This window comes from Anas platyrhynchos, chromosome 2 (genome assembly GCF_047663525.1).
Source record: "Anas platyrhynchos isolate ZD024472 breed Pekin duck chromosome 2, IASCAAS_PekinDuck_T2T, whole genome shotgun sequence".
In the NCBI taxonomy this organism is placed as follows: Eukaryota; Metazoa; Chordata; class Aves; order Anseriformes; family Anatidae; genus Anas; species Anas platyrhynchos.
This window is the reverse complement of record NC_092588.1, coordinates 153,583,563-153,593,778: the sequence shown is the minus strand read 5'-3', so window position 1 is coordinate 153,593,778 and position 10,216 is coordinate 153,583,563. Positions and strand designations below refer to the sequence as shown.

At 37.6% G+C, this 10,216-nt stretch overlaps 1 protein-coding gene across 1 annotated transcript in view; it reads right to left on the bottom strand.

The window, feature by feature from the left end:
• Positions 1-373: 373 nt before the first annotated feature.
• ACVR2B (activin A receptor type 2B) overlaps positions 374-10,216 on the bottom strand; it is a 104,693-nt gene continuing 94,850 nt past the window's right edge. The window contains exon 11 of the mRNA XM_038174264.2: positions 374-9,674. Coding sequence (XP_038030192.1) covers positions 9,480-9,674 — 195 coding nt within the window. The 3' untranslated portion in view covers positions 374-9,479. The remainder of the gene's footprint in view (positions 9,675-10,216) is intronic.

Below are 10,216 nucleotides of genomic sequence, written 5' to 3'. Positions count from 1 at the left end.
GGGATTTAGCTTAACCCCCATCACTGATGCTTGCAGCTGTATTACTGGACCTTGTATTGATACAGCTTAGCGTGCACGTAGCATTGTGTTTGAACAGGTCTCAGGGAATAGTAAGCGCTGTTACCACAGTGCTACAAGGGGCAACACGCTTGAAAGGACGCAGCTATCTGAGCTAATTCCCTCTTCCCCTTAGAGGGGTTTGAAAACTATGGATCGAAATGCAGGCGTCAGCTATGCCTCTGCAGGGATTTCGTTTTGCAGCAGAGATGCCATTAAAACACCAAAAGGTTCTATAAAAAGGAAATACTTCAGATAGATGCCAAAGATATTGCCAAAAAGCAATGAGTTTTAACGCCGCAGCAACAACAGAAGCAATTATTTGTAATTTATTGTTTATTTTCATATACAAAAAGATAAACTTGAAATAGTTCTTTCTAGTTTTTTTCCTCCTATCTGTTGGGGTGTAGCTGCTTCACACAGGGCAAATACTACATTCATACTGGTTTATTCGGACACCCAGTGCAAAGCTGAAGCAGCAAAACTCCAACTTGGCAGATCTAATGTCAAACTTGAGACTCATTTCTAAAATACCACAGTAAAAAGGAACAAAGATCCACTGCAAATTCATGAACTATGATACAATGTTTTTTCCAAAATGTCTTCATTTCATAACTGCAATACAATGGATGTCTGCATTAGGCCTTTTTACACATACATTATATATATATATACTTTTGCAGAATATATATATATAATATACATATAAAAATCAGCACACTTCAATCCAAAAGGGGTTACAGCAACGAGCTTAACTCTCTGTATACTTTTTTAACAGGATACTTTAGTATATCTTTTGTTAACTCAGTAGTACAAGCTATCTCTGTTCTACATTTTTATAGCTACAAGAGTGAAATATAACCTACAACATTTACATTTCACATATCTTGGTATACAAACAGTACTTATTGAATTTGAGCCAAGGACCAAAAGACTCTTTAAAAATTATTTCACCATCTGATAGAGCTTCCTGTAATTTACACTCAGTTTATTCTGCAATCTTCTAAATCATTTACGTAATCTCATAGTTTGAGTTTAAATCCATTCAAACTGGAAATCCTGGAGAAACAGGTTACTGCAAACTCTTATGTATACTCTATATATACAAGTTAAGTAACACAGCGTAATAAGACTTAGCTATTTATCCTAAAACTGATATACACATATTTCACTACGCTAGACAAGTCTTAGGATTTTTATTTTATTTCTTTAAATAAAGCACAAATTTAGAAGTAGCTGGTAAAACTTACAATAAGATGGTTTAAAATGACAAATGGTTAGGGTGAGATTTCTTTCTGCTGGTGCCAAAACATTTTCTTGTGAGTTTTGTACTATGCTGTGTTGTTTAACTGTATGTGTCTAATGTTACATGCAGAAAGCTCTTTCCACAAGAATTGACATCAAACTGTACTTAAGTCAACTTTACAGTATAAAATTTGTCAAACTTAAGGACAAATGTGAAAATATTAACAGGTGAAAGATCAGGCTTTCAACTCTATCATGAGGATCATGCAGAATTCATAAGCAGATAGTTTGAGCAGATTGACAATGGCATTGTGCGGACTTATGGCATAGAGAAGAGGTCAAGAGTGTTACTTAGTTTGCAGTAACCACCTCCTTCAATTCTGATCCACTAACAGATTCACTTTTGCATCATACTTATTCCATTGGAAGGCCAACAGCATTGCAAAATGCCTGCTTCTGGGAGATTTTAATACTTTCGCAAATTATTTACAGAGATAATTGTAAACCATCAATAACCATAGAGACATTAGATGGAGAAAAAATGGGAAAAGGGAAACAACTTCATTTCTTACTTTAAACTAATTACTATTTGAGTTGGAAAGTTACGTTTTTGGCTAAGTAAAATGAAGACTGTAGTGTGCATCGGTTACATAGATACATGAAAAAAAAAAAAAAGAAAAAATAAAAAGACTTTTTTTTTATACAGTAGAATGTTAATAAAAAGAAAGTTTTTTTGTTGTTGTTGTCATTTTTCTCCAGAAAAAAATATCCTGAATCCAATTATCTTTGGCAAAGTATCATTAAGGAGAAGTCATTGTGGTTGAAGGCCTGTTTTTATGAGAAGGTTTTCCGGAGAAGGTAGTTGGAAAAAAGAAAGGGCTAAACAGGTATCAGGTCTTGCAACATGTTTCCTGATATCCAGAAATTGTTCTGATGCTTAGTCCACATTCAGGAGCTATGATTCCTCCTCCAACTTCCTCCTCCTCATGGTTTTTGTTTTTTGATTTGGCGTTTTTTATTTTTAACAGGGGTGGCAATCCAGAGATGCCTGTGACTACTGAATGAGAATTTTAATTGACTAGGATGGCTACTGATAAAATTTCAGTTCCTTAGAATGGTGGAAAAGTTGAGTAAAGTATGGCCAATACCCTCCCTTTCACAATAAAAAAAAAAAAAAAATAATAATAATAATAAAAAGCTAATGAAGTCTTCCCAGAATGTGCTAGTTTTGCAATACTAACCTTACTGGAATGTTGTATACTGAGTTTTATAGGTTTTTTTAACAACTGGAAAGATTAAGAGGCCCCTGCTTCAAAACGGGCCCAAAAATGCAGATATAGTGTTTGAATCACATCATCTGCCCCATTAAAATACTGAAATAAAAAGGCTAACAAAGGAAGCACTTTTCAGAAAACACTTTCTTAATACATATCCAGCACAATGCCATTATAGAGCTTCAGGGAAGCCCTTTTGGTTTCAATGTTGGAAAACAAAAGTTTTGCTTTTTTCCTTCAGTCCTTGGGGATCACTTTCCATTTATATATATATAACACATACATGTTTATATGTATATGATATATATACATAAACACATAGCAAGGTTCCTGTTTGTCTATGTTACAATATTGTAGTATCAAGGAGAATCCAGATAGCAACACTGTTTAACATGAGGTTTGAGGTAATTGGTTCTTGAAATACCTGGATCACAGACTGCATCCAGAAATAACAGCTGGGCAATGAAAAGTGTTTTTTCAGACAGAAAAAACTAGTAAACGAAAGAAAAAAAGAAAAAAAAAATAAAAGAAAGAAAGACAAATCAAAAAAAAAAAAAAAAGCTTACAGCAGTTGCTTTTACATGGAAAAATAAAGGCACAACAGAATAGCATTACATTTCAGAACAGCTGGATGGACGTAACACAAGTATGACCTCTTTCTGTGGAAGTGTCCCGACAAAAAGGATTACTGCTTAATTGATTAGGTTATTACTTCAGTCAGGGAACAGAGCTTCACCCAAAGACTAGAATATTAGCAAAGAAGTCCCATGTTGGTGAGTGAGGGTATTGACCAGGTATTGTTTAGAAAGTGCTCCAGGAACACACACACTCACGGTCCCACTGAATTAGATGCCAACTCTGCCCTGGGCTTCCACAGGGCCAGGACTTCACCAAGAACAGAGAGAATTAGGATTCAGCAATCACAGGAGTTTGCTCTAAATCATTCAAGCACTAATTTCAAAAGGCACACTGTCAAAACAGCTTTCAAGTAGCACAACATATTGTTTGGTATTAGGTTTTATTCAGTTACCTTTTACCCTGCCAGCATTGTGCTGTTGAGATTAAGAGAACGAAAGACTGGAGTGATTTTTAGGTCCAACAAGCAAAGTTAGTTTAAGTGAGAAGAAATATTTTAAAGTTTTTTTTTTCTTCTTTTTTTTTCTTCCCTTTTTTTTTTTTTTTTCTTTTTCTTTAACACCTTTAAAATACATTGGATTGGTTACACAAATTAGGAATGCTCTTTTTCTAAGCAGGACTTTGGACATGACAGTGCTCCTTTTCCTTAGTGCCTCTGACCCAGACAGTAAAATCTGACACTGGGAACACAGAGCACATCTGCATGTTCTGGTGAAGTCTGATTATTGGTGTCGCTTCAGTGAGAAGGAACTTCTGGGAAATGCTTTTATCAAGACTCTACTGGCAACAGCTCCTTACAGATCATATTGTCAACGCAGCAAACGCAGCTGCTATAAACGGATATGGCAGCGAGTTAGATCAGCCCAACTATTTGGTCTCAGTAAATTTTTAACACCCTGACTTCACAACTCACTGCGGCATCATGGCATATGTCAAAAGACACCCTGCTCACACACGGATACTTGCATGATTAGATGAAAAAACTTCCTGGTTAAACTGAAGATGGTCATAGAAAAGCAATAAGCATTTTTAGCAGAAGGGATGTGACATGCACGATAACCTATTAAACATATACTCAGTGCCGCCCTCAAAGCATGTCCAAGTACATCCAAGCTTGCTCCTCACGCTGGTTTCAGGCTAACTTTGTTCTACCCTCTAGACTTTGATGTAGTGCACACTTATTTTAAACAGTATATATATATATTTATTTATTTGCTGTGCGTACACAGACCTTTCTCCCTTTTCCCTGCAGAAACATATTAGACATTACAAAAATAATTTGTGGTATAAAAGAATTCTCACACAATGTAGAATTTTTGTTTGTATATGTAACTAAAATATATATATATATATTTCCAAAAGTAAAAAAGTCAAAATGTCCTTATTTTCCTCTATTATATAGTCTATTTTATTTACAGTGTTACCAAACAATATTCTGTATGTAAAAGTGATAATAGTTTGTGGGACGCTTCCTGCTTAGCAACTTCTCAAGGGGAGTGTGGCTTGTAGAGGACTGCACCAACAGCACTGTCACAATATTATCAACCAGCACCTTCCTCTGCCGTAGGATTTTCTTCCTTACTAAGTGAAACCAGACCTCTCACCTGCAAAACAGGTAAATTCTGACAGTCTGCCTAGAAAGCAGCACAAGAGGAATAAAACCTGTGCTCTCCAGTTTCCATGCTATGATATTAAGGGGGGTCAGCTTTCCTCATGGCAAATGCCTGTCCGACCAACCTGCAAACCCCACTCCAGCAACGCCGGCACTCAGAGGACCCAAGGCTGCTCCCACTGAGCTGAACAACTTCAACAGAAACAGCAGTGAATCACGGGACCTCAGCAAAATGCAGCAGAGTTACTGGGGGGTACTCGCGTACCTTTTCTTTGAAACAAACAGAAACACAAAGACCTCGGCATTTCCATAGGTGTAACTTTACCAAGCATAGTTTATTCCGTAAGAAAATTTCAGCCAAAGAATGAGGCGGAATAAAAAAAAAAAAAAGTGCTTTTCTTTTGTCTTCACTAGAGAAAACGTCATGATCAGGACTAGCTGAAATCCGTAATCAGAATAACGAGTAGGCCAGGTATTGCTTAACTGATGCGTAGACCAGTTAATAGCCTTCTCTTAGAGCGTGCACATATATTTCAACGAGAGCCACATACAGTTTCCAGCCTTGCTGTACTAATGCAATTGTAGTAGCAAGTCACAGCTCTATCACCTCAAGAAAGCAATTTTAGCTCCTGTGGTATTTCCAGTCTCAAAATGTAAGCTCAGACTTCCTTCACCTAGGAAACCGACCCAGCCAGTGCAATAAATTAATAAAAGGAGTGAGACCGGAGAGAGGGGAATCCTGGCTCCTCGAGTCATGGAGAATTTTTACCACTGGTTTCATGGTTCGTATTTACCCAAGAACTGCTATGCAAGAGGAGAAGGTCGACAATAAAATTCTGTGACAAAATTTTTAAGAGCTACTTCCTCAAAATCAGAATGGGAAGTGAAACTGAGTGTTTGGGAATTAATATAAGATGTGTCATATCCAGCTTTTTCAAGGGAGTGTTAAGAGGAAAAGAGTCACAATTGCTTATTACAGCTACACCTATGGATGTGCCCTGTTGCTGACCTGGAAAAAGCCTCTGCAATACTGAACAAAACCAAAATCATGTTGTCAATGAAAGTTCAAATGCTAGATTAGCTAGGAGGAAACTACTTGCTTGACAGCTCAAGTGGTTAAAGACCGATAAGTTCATCAGAGCTTGTCTTCAGTAATAAAATAAATAAATACCAGTTAAAAGAACAACTTTAGCTGAACTGGTACAAATTTGGAAATAGGTAAAAGTTCAGGATTTCCTTCTCTGCTGCGGTAGCAGGACACACATATTACCAACATAGAGTTAAAATTTGTAACCGAGCACACGTGCATTTTGGAAATTCTTTTTAAAACCAGTTTCTGCACCCTGCTGACAAGATGATCTATAAGGAACCATTACACCAGGCAATACAATCAACATTCGGTCCACGTTTGTACAGTTCCCCGCAGTAAGGTAAGCTACACGTGAGATTTTTTGTTTATGCTTTCTCAGAAGAGACGATTTAAGAGACTGTCTAATAGGCTATTAAAATCATATGGCACTTTCAATAAATACTTTAAAGCTTCTCAAAGAAATCAGGATAAAAAAAGCAACTGCTGTAATAAGCCTGTTTTAGCCATTATACATAATGCTGAAGGAAAAAATCCAGAACAGCAAACAGATATTGACAGTTAAAAGACAGTACAGCTTTTTTCTTTCTGCAGCAGTGTGAACCAGCTCCCATTCCTGGGGAAACGGGAGCAAGCCCACCTCGAAACAAGCATTCATTCAGTCTTAACTCTGCTCTAGACTCCACCCCAACCCTTACATCACTTCACTTCTAAAACATAGTCACATTTTCATATAAATCTCAGTGCAGAAATGTATTAGAACGTGAAAAGCGCTGATCCTGCAAACCTCTACGACCATGCTTCACGTTAAGCGAGCCGCCGATGGCGTGCCACCAGGAAAGCCACCCCACTCGCTTAATGTGCAGCATGGGCACGCCGCAGCATCAGCCCCAAAGATGTCAGCCCTCGCCAGCGACATCAGCTGGGTCAAACTGGTGTCGTTCCGTCCGGATTTGTCACGGTGTTCTCAACAGAATCACATTAAGGAACAGAAACTTCCAATCCTACACACGGAAACACAATTACATGTGTGTACATACTAATATGCAATATACATTCAGTAACTTGAAAGAATAGGTTAAGACTTTATTCAGATAGACAAATTAAGGCAATTATCTTCATGTCTCTTCGAGAGAAAGGACCGCGTCCTCATTTGTGACCTCTAGGTTTTAAAGCTATATTTTTTCAAGAGATATATTTCAATTTACTTTATATTTTCTCCATATTTTCTCCAATTAGCAATTTTGTTTGCTTAGTAAATTACATTTGTGCAAGGGTCCACACTGGCAATTTAGCAGTGACAACAAGCCCAATTCATCTATATAGTACAGACTTTTTACATGTGTTTTTTCTTTTTGAAGGGTGATTAGTTCAGGACTGCGTTTTGGCTTAACACAAGAAAAAATTTAGATGTTCTGGCCATCCAATGGACATAACTTTGTCAGTCTAGCAAGACACATAATTCATGTTATATTCAAAGACCAAAAGAAATAAAAATAATAATAAAAAAATAAAAACAAAAACAACAATAATAACAATAATAAAAAAGATGTACTGTCCTTTCACTAAAACAGACAAAAAAAAAATCAAAAAACAAAAACAAACAAACAAACAAAAAAAACACAGAATGGAAACAGCCTTCACAAATAAAAGTGAATAATGCCCAGGTACCTTATATAGGCAGTTATTCTACAACTGTATACAGTTATTTACAATGGTGCTTTATAAAACAAACAAACAAAAAAATGGTAGCACTTCCTAAAAGATTTTGGAACTTTTTTTCTTTTTTTTCTTTTTTTAAAACTCCCTTGTCATAAAAGCCAACTTACATTAAAATATACTTACTACAAGACAACACAACTAACAAAATATATAATAAAACTCATACAAGTAGAAAATTCTGAGGTATTTCTGGTTTGAGGTGGTCTGTGGTCATGAAGTTTTTAATTTTTTTTTTTTCAGTTTAAACCTCGGAAGCCACGTAACGTGTGTATGTGTGTGTGTTTTGTGTATTTTTTTTCTTCTTTTTTTTTTTTTCTTTTAACATTGCATGTATTGCAAATTAAAAAAATATTTCAATGTTGAATCAGCAGCATTAGGAACATTCACTGACTAGAGCGAGTTTATGGCATAATAAGAGTAACGGTATTTCAGAATATGCACCACTTGAAGACAAAAGAGTTTAGTCACAGAGTAAGGAGAAAGCAGCGTCAAAGAAACCAGTCTGCGAGATGCCGTGAGAATTGCTGCTGCTGCTGCTCAGCTGCCTCGGCAGTCTGCAACTGTACAGTTCCTAGGCTTCTGGGATGCTACAGGAGCCATCTGCCACTGGTTCAGGTAATTTCCACCTCCCTGCAACCCCAAATTAAAAAGAAAACAAGAAATTTACAGAGCCAGTTTTCACGCTTTTCCTCTTTCCACCATCTGCACCGGTGGCTTGGGCTGGCAGATAATCAACCCCGAGGCCAAGTTGCCTGAAATGACTCACGCCTTCATGAGAGATGCAAATTTTTTTCCTATCTTCCAGTATTTTACCAAAGTGCTTCTGAGAACGCACTTTCCCACCTCTTCCAATTATGCTGCTTAAAAGCATCCTTCCCGTTACTATCTGGAGTTGAAAAATAAAAGGTAATTATAGTTCTGCTTTTTTTTTTTTCTTTTACCACCCAAGCCCCAGAAGCTGGAGGAAGGATGAACGAGCGCCTTGCTTACAGCCACTGGCTCTTTAACGCAGCTTTCTCCATACGCTGCAGCTGTTAATACTCTGCCCAGAAATGTCCTTCCTCTCCTCTAATGGTTACCTGAGAAGTAGCTCCATAGCAAATGATGTTTCCCCAAATGCTGCCAAGTCCAACGTCACTCTCCCCACCCCTATTCTACGCTCCCCCCTTCAATTCTACCACCAAGAATTAACATTCTCTGCCCAGTTACTTTTTTTTCCATGTTACAATGACACCCGTTAGATCCGTAAAAGACACATCTGCTGTTTTTTTTTGAAGCTCACTTCCAAAAAGAACCCTAAAAACGGAACGGAACCCAAAACTCAAAACAAAATGGGGAAAAAATCCTTTTGAGGAAGGTGTAATCTTATATAACAGTCTTAAGTTTCCTCCAAAGTTTGCAGCATTGCATTTTCTAAGATGGTAGGTGGTTTTCCTTTATGTCACAGATGCTCCGCTCAGAAGACAGACTGATAAAGAGAAACCCAGAAAACTGAATAAAAAAAAAAAAACGAACTGAAGTGAGTTTGTTGAGGTTCTGAGGTACCTGCACCTTTTCTGCATTCATTAGTCGGCACCTGAATGCTTGCTGAAATGTCCATTTTTTTAATACAGTAGAGCAATGTGCTGGTAAAATTGATCCAATCCAAAAAAATAATAATAATAATAATAACAATAATAATAAAAAGTCAAGATAAAATAGCAGCTGCATTCACGTGTTTGTTGGATTTTTGCGTTTTTGTTTTTTTGTGTGTGTTTTTCTTTAAAACTTTTTTTTTCTTTTCTTTTCTTTTTTTTTTTTTTTTTTCAAATCCACTGAGTCTGGAAAGACAAATGTGAACCAGGACTTAGATACTAGACTCTTTGGGCGGCAAGTCCACGTTGGTGACAGACGTCACGATGGAGACGAGGCAGTCCGAGGTAGTGCCATTTACGGATTTGCGGATCTGAGCGATGCGCTCCTCGACACAGCCCGCCGAGAGCCGAGCCTCCGCGTCGTGGTCCCAGCACTCTTCGATGGTCACACAGAGCTGCGCCAAGCCCTGCAGAGAACGGAAGAAGAGCTAAGCATCATTTCTCCGTGGTATGCAAATCAGCAGGAGATTAACTTTAAAATTTACTTTCACTCGGTTCTTTTCGTTTTTTAAGCTTCTGGCTTCTAAGGCTGTACGGTTGGGTCATATCTAGCTTTTCTCATAGACCCAAAAGTCCTTTTTTTCTTTTTCTTTTTTAATAACAAAGTGCATCATGAGATTTAACAGTTAAAGCTTTAAAAAATGAGCCATCCAGTATTACGATTCCTATGATAACACCACCGGAGCTGGCAGTTCTGTATCAGTTACTAATGAAGCAGTTGTTTTGTTTGCAATCGCTTCTGTAGATATCCAAAAAATACCTGAATCCAACTCTGCTGGAAGAGCACCGCTCATATTTGAATCCCACTCATCCAGAAGCTGGAACAGTCAACTCTATCTACACCCAGCAGCTCTCCCTGACGTCTAGGCAATGAGTTACTACACCTGAATCTAGCCCAAACAGCAGCAGTTTGGTCAAAACAGAGGCATTTAGCTTCTTACTGAAGCCC